Source organism: Halichoerus grypus, chromosome 10, assembly GCF_964656455.1.
Source record: "Halichoerus grypus chromosome 10, mHalGry1.hap1.1, whole genome shotgun sequence".
NCBI lineage: Eukaryota > Metazoa > Chordata > Mammalia > Carnivora > Phocidae > Halichoerus > Halichoerus grypus.
This window is the reverse complement of record NC_135721.1, coordinates 111,580,763-111,595,377: the sequence shown is the minus strand read 5'-3', so window position 1 is coordinate 111,595,377 and position 14,615 is coordinate 111,580,763. Positions and strand designations below refer to the sequence as shown.

At 55.5% G+C, this 14,615-nt stretch overlaps 1 protein-coding gene across 1 annotated transcript in view; it reads right to left on the bottom strand.

Moving 5' to 3' along the window:
- Positions 1–8,183: 8,183 nt before the first annotated feature.
- The window catches only part of COMMD7 (COMM domain containing 7), a 71,836-nt gene continuing 65,404 nt past the window's right edge, over positions 8,184–14,615 (bottom strand). Inside the window, exon 8 of the mRNA XM_078057050.1 lies at positions 8,184–8,895. Coding sequence (XP_077913176.1) covers positions 8,884–8,895 — 12 coding nt within the window. The 3' untranslated portion in view covers positions 8,184–8,883. The remainder of the gene's footprint in view (positions 8,896–14,615) is intronic.

The window sequence follows — 14,615 nt, the reverse complement described above, 5'->3', positions numbered from 1 at the left end:
GGTCCTATGAAAATACTAGAAAACTCCCTCATCATGCTGAGCTGTTTCCTGTTTCTGAATCTGTGCAGATACTGTGTCTTCTGCCTTGGCAATGGAGTGAACTCCTGTTGATCCTTCAACACCCCTCTCAGACAGTGCCCTGACCAGTGTCAGCTCTCCTTTCTTAGAATGCTCCTCCATATTGGCGGAACAACTGATCTGGAATGTTTCCATTTACTTGTTGATCCTCCACCACATGACCGTGGGCTCCCAGCTGACACATGATTGAAGCGAACCAGCAAGGAAGGGCTGGGGTAATGGTGGGGGCGGGGGGAGGTGGAGGGAGAGGATCTCTGGTTGGCCAATGCAAAAGAAAACTTCCATTCATTTAATCATGCATTCATTCCTTCATCCATTTAACAAGTATATACTGACATCCTTCTCTGACGAAAACCACTTGCTAACTTTCTACAGCTTCTAGAATCACACCCAGAAACTCTCCTCCATGGCCCACGAAGCCCTGGAGATCCAACCCTGTGTGACCTCGCTGACCTCAGTCTCCCTGTCCCTCTCTGCTCCAGAACTCTGGCTCCCCTTCAGCTCCTCAAGCAAGGCCATGTCCTAGAACGTCCTCTTCCTGGCCTCTCCAGCCTGGCCCCCTGGAGAGGCCCTCCCTGCTCGCTCTGTGTAAATGGGGTCTCAGCCCTGCTCGGCACGCCCCGTCTCGGCCCCATGTTTGTCTCCTTCCTCACACAGGCCATACCCCAGACACACTTGTGGGATTAGGCGATTAGCACCCGCCTCCTCACTAGGCTGTGAACTCCCCACTCCCCAGCCCTCTCATCCTCTCTGCTGCCTGCCAGAGAGGCCTCGCCTTCAGAAAGCTGCCTGGAGAGCCCTGGGAGGCCGGAACCAAAGGGGCTTTGGTGAGAGTCTAGGTCCACCTCCTTGTGTTGTAACAATAATAAAAATAATCATAATTCCAACAATAACAATAGCTAACACTTCCCACATGCCAGGCATTGCTCTTTCTGTGCTCGGTTTTCTGTAATGCGTGCAACCAGCCCCTAAGAGAAGGTTCATTGCATCCCCATCCCCACTTTGCAGAGGAGAAAGCTGAGGCTGGGAGAGGTTGACTCACATTCCTCCCCGCCCCCCCCCCCGCCCCACCCCAGGCCCCAGAGGCTGCACTCTTGGTTAACCACTGAGCTACACCACCTGATGACAGATGGTCAGGGAACAGCCACAGCGATGGCAGGGCCGTAACAAGACTGGACTGGGTTGAGATTCCATATTTTTAGCTGTGTGACCTTAGCCAGGCCACATCACCTCTCTGGCCTCAGCTTCCCCAGCTGTAAAACGGAGGTAAATGCTGTCCCTTTCCTCAGATCAAACGTTCTCAGGAGGGAGGCCTACAGAGCCTTTACTATTGAGCGGAGGGGGCTGGGTGCCGTGGGGGTAGGATTCTAGGGGTCCCCAAACACTGCCTCTGGGCCCAGGGCCTCCCCCGTAGGCACCTGCGCACACAAAGCCAGTCCTGCCCAAGGCAGCTCCATGCCTGGTTCCAACAGGACCCCGGCAGGGCAGCGTGAGCCGAGTCAGAAACGCCCCGCCCAGGCTGCGCCCAGTGACCACACACGCCCCTCTGCAGAGGGGAGACAACATTGGGGGTGCGCACACCCAAGGGTCCCGGGTGTGCGGTGGGCAGCCCATGTGCCCTGAGTCGGGCCCTGGGCCACAGGGACCCCCCCGGCACCCCCAGTCCTGACACCTGCTTCCCTGGCCCCACGGGTCCTGGCAGCGGGAACGGGGCGTCTGCTGGAGGCTCCCCTGGGCCGTGCCAACCTCCCGGTGCCCAGACAAAGCCCCCTCCCCCTGGCCTCTGGGGAGGGGGCAGGCGGGAGAGGGAGCCAACAAAGACAGACAGCGGGGCTGCGCCTGGGGCTCGTGGCACCCCCTCCCCGACCTGCCCAGAGCGCCCACACCCCCTCCTGCCACTTGGCCGCTCGGCTGGGGCGCCCGGCACCGTTGCTATGGCGGCAGCTCGGGGGAAGCTGCAGCTGGGTAATTATTGCGAACATCCATCCTGCCTCCTGCCCGCCCGGGAGAGCAGGGGAGCACGCAGCCGGGCCGGGGCAGCCCCTCCTCGCCCGCCGGGTGGCCGCACCCTGGCCTGGCACGGTGCCACCCGAGGTATGCAGGGGAGGCAAGCCGCGCGGGCGGCAGGGGCCCTCGGCTGGCCAGGAGCACCCCCGCCACTTTCGCCCCTGCCCCCCCCCCACCTCTGGCCCACCCTTGGAGCTGACCAACCAGCCCGGAACTTGTTTTTTCTAACTATAAACACACACCACACACAAAACCAGCCAGAGAGCCTCCTTTGTTCAAACAGAATCTTTCCTTGGCCTTTTTTGGGGGCAGTGGGAGCCAACAGCGCCCGGTCTGGGTGACGGCCTCTTACACAGGGACCGTCCCCCTAGATGAGGAGGTGTCCCTGGGGCCCTGCCTTCTTGGGCCCAGAAGCTCGCCCTGGCCCCGGTGTCTAAATATAGCTCAGCCTGGCTGAGCCTGAGGTCACACCACTCCCGACGGCCTGGGGTGGCCACGTGCAGGGTGACAAGGGATGTCCATCCGTTTGGGGCTCAGACAAGCATTTCGGGAGCCAGGCACAGAGCTGGGCTCCAAGCCCCAGCCACTAGGTTGCTGCACCTTTGCCCACGCGCTCACAGACCCGAGAGAGACTTGCAGCTCTGACATAAGGAGCTCACCCTGCCGAGGGGACACAGACAGGGTCCCCTGACACAGACTGGAGGCAGCATGGCAAGAGGGCCCTGAGCGAGGCTTGATGGTGAGGTGAGGAGATGTCAGGTGCAAGGGAAGGGGTGGGGTCCAGGCAGAGGGGAAAGGGAGCAGGTACCGTCCGCACCTGGGACAGCCTCTTGTGGGCAGGAGTGTGGGTGCCTCTCAGTCAGGACCCAGGGCCCAGGAGCAGTGGGAGGCCACTCGAGCGGGCCAGGGGTCCACAGGCTACAGAGCCCAGGGACACTCTTCCTCTCCTTTGGCCCCTGTTGCCCCCTTAGGGCTCTACACCGGCCAGGACACTTGGCAGAAGGCACCCAGCAGGAGAGATCTGCCTGAATCCTTGATTTCCAAAGGTCTCTGGTGGCAAGGGTGGAAATGGAGGGGGTATGAGGGAGGGGGGGAAGCTGGCGGGGGCCACAGGTAGGGCAAGGCCCCCCTTGGATAGCAGGTTAGAGGAGAAAAGGGAGATGAGACAGGCCTTGGGGGCTGAGAGGGAGTGAGGGCTTGGCCTGCTTCTCCAGGTTTATCCAGGGGTTTGGGCTGCCTGTGTATCCTCCCCAAACCTGGGCCATCGAGGTGCTGACCAGGGCCTTGGTCGGGCGACGGACATGCCAAAATAAGAGGCGAGATGTTGGTTGAAAGAGAGCCCAGGCCTGGCTGGCATACCACCAGATGTCAGGGCCCTGGGGAGCAGGTCATCTGCTCCTTCATCACTGACAGAGGGAAAGGGGCCTGGGCTCCAGCATGGCCTTCTGGGTCGGGGCTGTCAGGCCCCGATGGCCTTTGGACCACACACTTACCGTCACGGCAATAAATCTTCCCAATGGGCCAAGTTTTCCATCTGCAAAGCTCTTTCCCACCCGGCATGTTGTCCTGGCTTCACACAGCCCTGGTGCGAGGCTGGGCAGAGGGGAGCGGCCATTGCAGCCGCCCAGAGCCTGGGGCCCGGAGAAGCGACCTGCTCTGCCCAGGCAGGGAAAGGAGGGGTGGCGATGTCAAGTGCCCCCTACGTGGGGGGGACCTGGCACACTCACTCAGGCTGCAGTGAGAATGCACCAGGAGCGGAGCTCGGACTCGTGGCTGACCCCCTGGTCCAGGGCTGCTCCGTCCCTGCTGAGACAGAGGCTTAGCAAGGGTCTGGGGCAGGGCCAGGCTGTTTTCTGAGACGAGAAGCCAAGGAGCAGGGGCCCAAGACAAGCATCAACACCCACAGCAATTCTCCAGTCTGACAGTGAGCACGTCTATCTTATACACGGGGAAACTGAGGTCCTGGCTAGGACCAGACCCCAAGAGCCTATGGTTCCCCGACCCTGGCATAGCTGGAACTGGGTGGGTAAGTCCCGTGGATTCCCAGGGCTCTGAGGGATCCAGTCGTCCAGCAGCGCTTGCATTTCGAATGTGGGAGAAAGAACTCTGGATGCAAATGCAGGAGAGAGGGTTCTGGGCCAGCCTTGCAGCTTATCTCAGCCCCGGGGAGTCGCAGGTCAGCGGGTTAAAGCAGCTCGGGTCCGGAGGGCTGAGGAGGGCACACCACAGCCAGCACGAGCCATTTCAGAAATCTAGAAGGTGCAAGCGGTGATGATGGTGGGGTGGGGAGCCCCACGCCCCTCATCCTTCATCCCTCCATCTGCTTTTCTCCCTTCCCCCCTCCCTCTCCCCCAGGGCTGGGGGCAGGGCATACCGGGGCGAGTCAGCAGCCCCGCTCCTGCCTCCTTGGGGCTCCCTAGTCAGTTTCCTCATCTGCAAGGTGGGCATCGTGGTGGCCACGTCCTGGAGTTGCTGGAAGGGTCAGATGACGCATATGGACCGCCAGTGGGACGGCAGCTGAGTTAATGCTGGCGATGGCACTGATGAGAGATGGTAGGCACGGCACTCAGGGCTCCCCGCAACCCCCCCACCCCCCGCTTCCAGCTTGCACCTCACACCGTGACCCGCACCGGTCCTCTCTCCCATCAACATGCCAGGTGCACTCCTACCCTGGGCTTTTGTTCAGACTCTTCTGCCCACCTGGAAGGCCCTTCCCTTCCTCCCAAATCCCACCCATCTCTCCAGATCCCTCACCAAGACACACACACACACACACACACACACACACACACACACACACACACAGACATTCTCCAGCCTTCATTTCTCTTGGGCTCCCCAGGGAGTCAGCACTACCTTCTGGCACGTTTCAGCTCCTTGCAATTCTAGGACCTGGACTCTGGGGCTGTCTTGGCCTGAGTTCCAATCCTGCTCCCCCTCCCTCGGTGCCTCGGCTCCCTCACTTGCGAGGTGGGGGTCACTGCAGCGCCCACTGCGGGCTGTGTCTCTGGCTTGTGTGGGGCCAGGGGCACCCGAGGCGCGGGAGTAAGGAATAGGCCGTTATTATGGTTCTCTTTCTTTTGGTTCCCCTTGTGCTTTCCACCTGCAAGCCCGCCCTTCTTTGTCCCATGCTGCCCGTGTGGCAGGAAGCCTTGGGAAAAAGAGCTCACTCAGGGGGCAGGGCCTTCCCCACGCTGCGTCTTCCTTTAAATGGGGGAGAAAGGTGGGGACTGGGGGGGTCTCCCCCCCTTCTCCCTGATATCACCCCAGGCAGGAAGCCACTCAGTAGCAGGACAAACCAAGATGGCTGGAAAATTCCCCGTAATCCAGGTTTCAAAAGCCATCCCAGTGGAACGACTGGAGGCTTGGGAGGTAAGGCTTCTGCTGGGGAGAGACGGTCTGACAGAAAAATGTGACAGTGGGCAGCTCAGCGCTGGTGATGTGCACAGGAACAGGCGGTCTATGTCCTCAGCTCTGGCTTCCCCGGGCTGCACTTTGTTAGTACTTATCGCAAATGCGGTACCCAGGCCCAGTACCCAGCCCCTTCGTTAGTACTTATCGCGAATGCGGTACCCAGCCCCAGTACCCAGCCCCTTCGTTAGTACTTATCGCGAATGCGGTACCCAGCCCCAGTACCCAGCCCCTTCGTTAGTACTTATCGCGAATGCGGTACCCAGCCCCAGTACCCAGCCCCTTCGTTAGTACTTATCGCGGATGCGGTACCCAGCCCCAGTACCCAGCCCCTTTGTTAGTACTTATCGCGGATGCGGTACCCAGGCCCAGTACCCAGCCCCTTCGTTAGTACTTATCGTGGATGCGGTACCCAGGCTCAGTACCCAGCCCCTTCATTAGTACTTATCGCGAATACGGTACCCAGCCCCAGTACCCAGCCCCTTTGTTAGTACTTATCGCGGATGCGGTACCCAGGCCCAGTACCCAGCCCCTTTGTTAGTACTTATCGTGGATGCGGTACCCAGGCTCAGTACCCAGCCCCTTCATTAGTACTTATCGCGAATACGGTACCCAGCCCCAGTACCCAGCCCCTTTGTTAGTACTTATCACGGATGCGGTACCCAGGCCCTCCAGTAGTGCCGGGAGGTGAGCCAGGTGCCTGTCCTGAAGAAATCGCTCAGTGCATGATGAGGCCTGCCCAAGGCTGTTTGTGGAAGCAAAACGATAGAAACCATCTAAATGCTCAGTAAGGGACTGGACAAAGAAATGATGGGTCAGCTCACGTGATGGAATACTGCTCAGCCATTAAAAAGGAGGTGGTTGTATATGTACTGACCCAAAGCAACATCCACGTACATTCAGTGAAAAGTAAGGCGCCTTGCAGAACAAAATATACAGAATGTTACCACTGGCCCAGCAGCTCTGCATACACAGTTGGCCCGGAAACAGACAAAGGTGTAGTTCCAGCTAGAGATAGACGTGTACATGCAGAGGAAGAGATGCAGATACATACACACACACGATAGTAAGAAGGTTCAAAAGAATACCCACTAACTGCCAGTAATACCTGACGGGAATGCGGCTCAGGAAATGCAGGGGAATTACTTGGGTTTTCATTCGCTACATTTTATTAATGTTTGAGATATTACAGTGAGAACATTTTCCTGAAATATGTGCATCATGCTAAATTTTAAAAAAGAAAAAAGCCTGGCCACGTGTCTGGAAGCTCAAGGCGGGGCTGGGCTGGGCGCTCACGGGAGGCTGGCCGGTGGGGGTCAGGTCTGGGGGATAGTCTCAGGCTGGGTCTGGAGCCTCTTCCTGAACCAGCTGTGGCTCTTTCTCCCCAAGGCCAGAGGCAGAGAGAGCAGGCTTTGGTGGCCGCAGCAGCAGATGCAGGTTTCCTAGTCTGGAAGTATGTGAAACCTGAGCCATTTACCTTGCAAGATGGGCCTACCTCCACCCAGGAGGCGGGGAAGGCCCCTGGATCCTGGCAGACGGCCACCTTGGACATGCAGCTACCAAAGTGGGTGAGGGTCCTGTGAGCCCCAGGCTTGCAGGCAGGCTGCCTCGTGGAGCCCACAGGTGTCTTCCCAGGATGCTCTTGCACCTGAGCCTGATGAGCACTGGGTCCCTCGCATACCCAGACCGGTGATCAACAAGGTCTCGGGTGGGAGAGGGGAGAAGGCCATTCAAGTGCTTCCTGGGTGCTGGACCCTGAGCTAGGCACTTTTCTTACCTTCTATCTTTGGCCTTTTAATGGTTTAGAATAGTTTTTTGTTTGTTGGTTTGAATTCTGGACACACAGACGTTGAGGAGGTTTTTCAACCTGATAATGACAATAAAAGGTTAAAATAATGCCAACAAGAAAGGATACATAGTGAAAAGCCGATCTTTTCCCCACCTCTTCTCCCCAGCCACCCAGTTCCGTCCCCAGAGAATCCATGCACACATGAGCTTGTGTGTGTCTATTCATACCCCTCCTCTGATTCTGGTGGAAGCACTCCACACAAAATATTCTGTACCTTGCTTTTTTCACTAAAAATATGTATCTTAGAGCTTCTTCCAGAGCGGTACCTGTGAGTAGGCTCCTTCTTTTTCATAACTGGACTTCCATGCCACATAGAATTCTTCAATATTCATGTAATCGATCTAGAATTCTTCTCTGACTTTCCTATGTGCATGCTTATGTTCTGCACCACAGCCCCGGGGGGCAGGTGGTTCCCCATGTCACAGATGAGGAAACTAGGGGGACCAACCATCCCTGTTTGCCTAGGACTGAACCAGTTTTAACATGGAGAGTCCCCCACCCTGGGAAGACCCTCCTTCCTAGGCAAACCAAGATGGTTGTTCACCCTAAAGGAAACAGAGGCTGAGAGGGGTGGGGGCATTCTCCAAGACCTTGTGGTGCGTCGGCACAGACTCCTGACGGTGACAATGCTGTAGGAGGCCGGTGACAGTGTTCCCTCTGAGCCGGCACCTCCGATGGTCCCACAGCAGCCTGGGAGGTGGACTGCGGGGCTCATGGGTGGACTTCGGGGCATCCTGAGCAGAAGCTGCGGCCGCCACCTGGGTTCCGTCTCAGCTGCAGGGCTGGCTTGCGTGTAGGACTGCCCTGGTCAGCTCCCTCTCAGTTTCCAATCCTGGGCCCAGAACAGACACTCAACAAGTGTTAAGCGAGGAAGAAAATGAATGAATGGGTGAATGAAGTACTAACATTTGTCATCCACATTTTATAGATGGAAAAACTGAGGCACAGAGAAGCTAAGTCACTGGCTCAGGGTCACATAGTTCGTAAGCAGTAGGGTCAGGATTTGAATCCAGACGGGGGGCTCCAGAGCCCATGAAACTTTTCTTTCTTCTGAAATGTTCTTGTCTGCATTACCCTGCACGGCACTGCCTGGGCCCCTGCTTCCAGCTTCCTTTCACAAGAGCCCTACCTTCCCTGCTCCTTGCTCCTGGCTCAGGGGTCCTGCTCTGCACCCCACTACGTCCCCCTGGACAGGATGCTCGTCTGAAGTCCAATGTCTGTGCTTCAGCCTCCCCCACAGACTTTGCTTCATTTGTTCAATTCATTTGTCCAACTCTCCATTCCTTTGCTCAACAAACATTTACTGAAACTGAAAGGTGCCAGCTCAACCCCCGAGTACTGGAAATTCAGAGATGAATCCAGCCTGGGCCCCGTCCTCGGGGGACAAGGAAAACCAGACAAAGAGGCAGAACTTGTAACCCAGCGAGAAAGCACTCGGATGGAGGTGGCCCGGGCACAGCCGCAGAGGGGATGGCAGTGGGGGCTCCCAGCCTGGGGGCTCCCAGCCTGGGGGCTCCGGGAAAGCTCCTTGGAGAAGCTTATGCCAGCGTCTGGAAAGATGAGGAAGAGTTAGCAAGAGAGAGAGAAGGGGGAAGAGAGAAAGCTGGGGGCGGGGGTTGGTAACACCCGAACAAACTGGCCTGGAGGTAGGAGAGAGCATGAGGCATTCAGAAAGTGCAAGTTGTTCCTTACAGCTGGGGCCCAGGCTGTCCTCAGGTGGGGACATATGGCCCTGAGAAACCCACCTCCTCCCCTGGTTACCCAGCCAGCTCTGCACCAAGCAGGTCTTCCAAGAATCTCATGTCTAGGAACTGATCAGAAAAAACACCAAAATAATCAGCCATGTGGACATGGAATTATGTATGGATGGAGGCTGTTTACCATGGTGTTCTTTGTTACAGCAAGCAAGCGCAAACAGCCACAGTGCCCAGCCATGAGAAATCACCACTTTAGCCAAGAATCCACCACTGGCTGGAGCCATCCGAACGGCTTAGAAATCAAGTTAGCAGAGACTATTTAATGGCACTAGAAAAATGCATCTGACATAATGTTAAGTAAAAAAACAGCAAGATGTCGGGGCACTTGGCTGGCTCAGTCGGTGGTGCATGTGACTCTTGATCTCAGGGTTGTAAGTTCGAGCTCCATGTTGGGTGTAGAGCTTACTTAAAAATAAAATCTTTAAGGGGCGCCTGGGTGGCTCAGTCATTAAGTGTCTGCCTTCGGCGCAGGTCACGATCCCAGAGTCCTGGGATCGAGCACCGCGTCGGGCTCTCTGCTCAGCGGAAAGCCTGCTTCTCCCTCTCCCACTCCCCCTGCTTGTGTTCCCTCTCTCGCTGTGTCTCTCTCTGTCAAATAAATAAATAAAACCTTTAAAAATAAATAAATAAATAAATAAAATAAAATCTTTAAAAGACCACACACAAAAAAACAGGGGCGCCTGGGTGGCTCAGTCAGTTAAGCATCTGCCTTCGGCTCGGGTCATGATCCCAGGGTCCTGGGACCGAGCCCGGAGTCCAGCTCCCTGCTCAGCGGGGAGCCTGCTTCTCCCTCTGCCTCTGGCCCTCACCCTGTTTGTGCTCTCTGCCTCGCTCTCTCTCTCTCTCAAATAAATAAATAAAATCTTTTTTTAAAAACCCACAAAAGCCAGCAAGATGCAAACTATTTTATTATTCTAAGTTAGGAGATATGCATATATAAATACATGAAGATATCGGGAAGAAATGCATCAAATACTAAATAGTGGTTATCTCTGGTGATGGGCTAACCTAGGGCTTGTATTTCCATTTTTAAATAATTTCCTGTGTTCTCTGATTTTGCAACAGTGGGGCCAGCCTCACTTTTATTTTCAGAGACCGATTCAAGGAGACAAGGTCCGTGAGGCCACAGCTTCCCTTCCGGTCTCTTTCCAACCCTCCACTGAGCCACACAGAACGACCTGTTGCCTCAACATCCCTGCACCTCCAGCCTCCAGGTTTTTGTCTCTGCTGTTCCTCCGTCTGAGCGCCCTTCCCTTTCCTTCTCCATCCCCTGCAACTCCCTTGGCCTCCCAGGCCTGCCCCAGGGCCCTTCCTCTGAGGACCTCACACACACAGAGCTCGCACACCATCGAAGGGTAGGTTTACGTACCCACAAGCCCGCACCGGGGCCTGGGCTGCTGGAGGGAAGGCCACTGCCTCATCCATGCCCTCCCCAGATGCCTTATATGTGGCCTAGAATTTATTTTTATTTATTCTTCACCAAGACACCCATATACCCTTCCCGTAGATTCTCCACTACTTGCTGTGTAATTCTCTCCCTGGCTTGCTGACCCAGCGCAGACATCTTGGCCAGGGCTGGGGGTCTGGAAGGTGCTCAGCGCTCGCCAGAATGAAGGAAAGAAGGAACGAGGACACGGTATTGCGCTCTCTCCATCATCTGCCTCAGGGAAAACCCTTGCACAGCAAAGCAGGGCTCTTTCTAAAATGCAGACACAGTTACCCACCTGCTTGGAGGCCTGCCGCCCACAGTCAATGCAGCCGATACCCAAGACCCTGGCATCCCTTCCCGCTCCATTGCCCACTGACCCCCGGTGGGCAGTGTTGTCCCCAAACCTGCAGCCCCCCCCATGCTGTGGCACTCTGGAGCCTTTCCCTTCCCCGTCCGTCACAAGTGTCCCAGCCTCAGAGAAGCGAGTGGATGCCTCTGCTGACCTTTCCCTGGACCCCTGGTACTGAGGGCAATCTCGGTGAGGGGGGCCACTCGTCCTGGTTTGCACAAGCCTCTCCTGTTCAGCACGGAAAGTCCCGAGTCTCGAGAACACCTCCGTCCCAGGTGGACCCCATGACGGTCACCCTCGCTTCTGCGGACTCTTCCAGGGTGGGTGAGTGTGTTCTCCCCCCACCGCTGGGAGACCCCTGCCTGAGAGCTGCTCAGGCCTCAGAACAGGCCCAAGGAAATGCTTGCTGATGCCTGGGGGAGCGGATGAAAAGACGGAAGGAAGGAAGGAACGAATGAATGAACGAATAACTTCACCTCCTTTAAATCTTTGCTCGGATGTCACCCTCTCCGTGGGCCTTCCCTGGCTGCCTGGTCTCAAAGGACAACCTCTCTGGCACCCTCCCTGGTGTTTTTGTGACATTTATCACAAACCAGTATTCTCCACATGTCACTCGTCCTTTCCTTTGGGGTCTGTCTCCCGCACGAGCATGTCAGCTCTACCAGGACAGCAGTTTTGCCAGTTGTTTGCTGCTCTGTCCCCACAGCCTCGAACAGCAGGTGCTCCGCAGGTATTAGTTGAATAAATGAACGAATGATGGCTGAATGAGTGGACCCTGCCTTTTCCCGCCAAAGGTGGAGCCTCTTGGCCTTCTTTTTCTGCATCTCTTCTTTTGTTTAGTTCATTCAACAGACATCAGCACCCACCATGTCCGCGCTGGGGGGACGAGGAGGCATGCAAAGCAGAGTGCCCAGTCTAACGGGCTGCTGGTGGGGGGACAGAGATCAGGCTGGGTGTGAGGCCACGGGCCTGGCATTTGGAGATGGGGTCCCTGGGGCAGGACCTTGTGCACTGCAACAGTCCTAATAGGCCAGGATCATGGTAACCGTGCCCAAAGTATCTTGAACACTTGCTATGTCTCACCCACCGTTCTGAGCACTTTACGTGTATTTTCTCAATGAATTCTCAAATCACTGAGATGTGGTTGTTGTCCCCATTTTGCAGATGAGGAAACTGAGGCTAAGGAGGCTGCGTTACTTTGTCAGGGGGCCACAGCAGCAAGTGGGGAGTCAGAATCTGACTCTGGAGCCAGCTGCTAACCCTGATGCTACAGGGAAGGAAGGAGGCTCAGAGAGGTGGAGTCTCTGACTGAGGTCAAGTTGCTGCTCAGAGGCAGGGCTGGGCTCCACAGCATGTCCACAGAACTCCAAAGGCCATCTGGTCCCAGTCGGTGGCTGTCTTGGAGTTGGGGGTAAAGGGGACCAAAGGGAGATGGACAGCAAGGGAGGAGTACAGAGACCAGGCCAGGCCGGTTGGGATGGGGGCCGGGGGGGGCAGGGGGGGAGTGGGCAACCCGGCCTCGCTGGGGAGATGGGGGCAGGCTTCTCGGCGGCAGTGTCCCCTTCCTCTTCTCTCCTAATAAATGGGTAGGGAAACTGTGGGCAAACTTCCCATGGACTGGCCACCCATCCGCTGGGTCTGGAGAGGAGCGTGCAAAACCCAGTGTGGGCAACAACCCCGTCCTGGGCTCCCTGCAGCTGTCCACCTGACTCACCCCAGTGATACCAAAGCTCACCCCAGGTCAGAAGCTATGCTGAGTGACTCCAGGTAACGAATTTATTCAATGCTTTCACCCACCTATTACAAGGAAATCGAGTTCAGACAGTGGGGTAACTGCCCATGTCACCAGCAGAGCGGGGGTTCCAACCCCAACTATCTGGTTCCGGAGCCTGTGCCCCTCACCCCCTACCCAGGAGGTGTGGCCCTGGCTCACCCCAGCTGCCACATTGCCAGCCTGTACATTCGAGCAAACATGGCATTTAAGCCCCTACCGTGTCCCCACGGCCCAGCAGAGGACTCAGAGCAAGTAGGCACCCATGAACACATCCTTATTATTTGAAATCTAGAAGCAGTGATGGGGCGCCTGGATGGCTCTGTCGGTTAAGCATCCAATTCTTGATTTCGGTTCAGGTCATGATCTCAGGGTCATGGGATCGAGCCCCATGTATGCTTGTCCCTCTCCCTCTGCTCCTCCACCCCCCCCCAAATAAATAAATAAAATAAAATAAAAAAAGAAATCTAGGAGCAGCGACTTCCCCCTTGGGCTGCCCCCCCTCCAGGTCTGGGAGATAATAACCCAATCCCTTATTTGGACAGGAGTCAAGCCTTTTCAAAAATGTCCCCTCCTTGGAAGGCAGAAAAGTGGCAAGGACACTGACTTTCAACCAGGCAAACCTGGGAGTGAAACCCAGCTCCACCCTCAGCTGTTTGCAAAGGGCAGGTGACGGCTCAGTGTCTGCATCTGTCATAGGGGGCCGATAATATCATTGTGAGGAGACAGGAACCTATGCCAGGCACACAGTAGGTGCTTGGGAGGGTAGCTTCTTTCCATTGAGGGTCACAACAATCTCCAGGGTCTGTCCCCGACCTCCCTCCCTACTTTTAAACCATGGATGTTTTCAACCACGATGTGTCGGAAACCTACAGAACGGCACAGAAATGAGCTGAGCCTAGTGGGCGTGCTCGAGGCGGGCACAGATGTCATCCTCCACCTTCAGAGCCTTTCCCTCGGGCCGGGGTCTCTACCGCAAGCCTTAAGGGTGCCATCTCCCTCCTTTCGTCCTCACCGCTTCCTCTGGAGGTGGGTCCTTGGGTTACCCCGCCTTACAGATGGACAGCCTGAGGGTCTGAGAGCCGAGGTGGCTTACCCACGGCCCACAGCCAGTGAGCGGTGGAAGCAGGATGTGGCTTTATGTCCAGGTAGGTTTGCGGACATGGAGAGATGTCAACCATGTGTTATTAAATGAGAAAGCAGCACGGAGGGCAACAGAGTGTAGTTTGGGAGGGTGTCACTAAAATGGAACAGGGGTTGTCTCTAGGTGATAGGATGATGAACCTTCAAATTGTCTTTCTTTTCCTTATCTGTATCGCCTAACTTTTTATAGCAGCTTTATGGAGATAGAATTCACATAGCATACAATTCACTCATTTAGTGTCTGATTCGATGGTTTCTAGCATATTCACGGAGTTGTGCAACCATCACCACTCTTGCTAATATTGTCATCATTCCCTCCACAAAATCCCACTCATTAGCACTCACTCCCCATTTCCCTAAACCCCTGCTAGTAGCCCTAAGCAACCACTTCTTGTCTCTACAGATGTGTCTATTCTGGACATTTTAAATAAGTGGATTCCTACAACACGTGGTCCTCTCTGTGTCTGGCTTCTCCCACTTAGCCTGTCTTCAAGGCGCATCGTGTGATAGCAGGTGTCAGGACTTCATTCCTTTTCGTGGCTAAGAAACATCCCATATTATATTTCTCAATTCATCAGTTGAAAGACATTCAGTTTATTTCTAATTTTTGGCTGTTATGAATAATGCTCCTATTAACATTTGTGTAATATTTATGTGTGGACATGTGTTTTCTTTTTTTTTTAAAGATTTTATTTATTTATTTGAGAGAGAGAGCGAGAATGTGAGCACAAGTGGTGGGGAGGAGCAGAGGGAGAGGGAGAAGCAGACCTCCCACTGAGCAGGGAGCCTGATGCAGGACTCGATCCCAGGACCCTGAGATC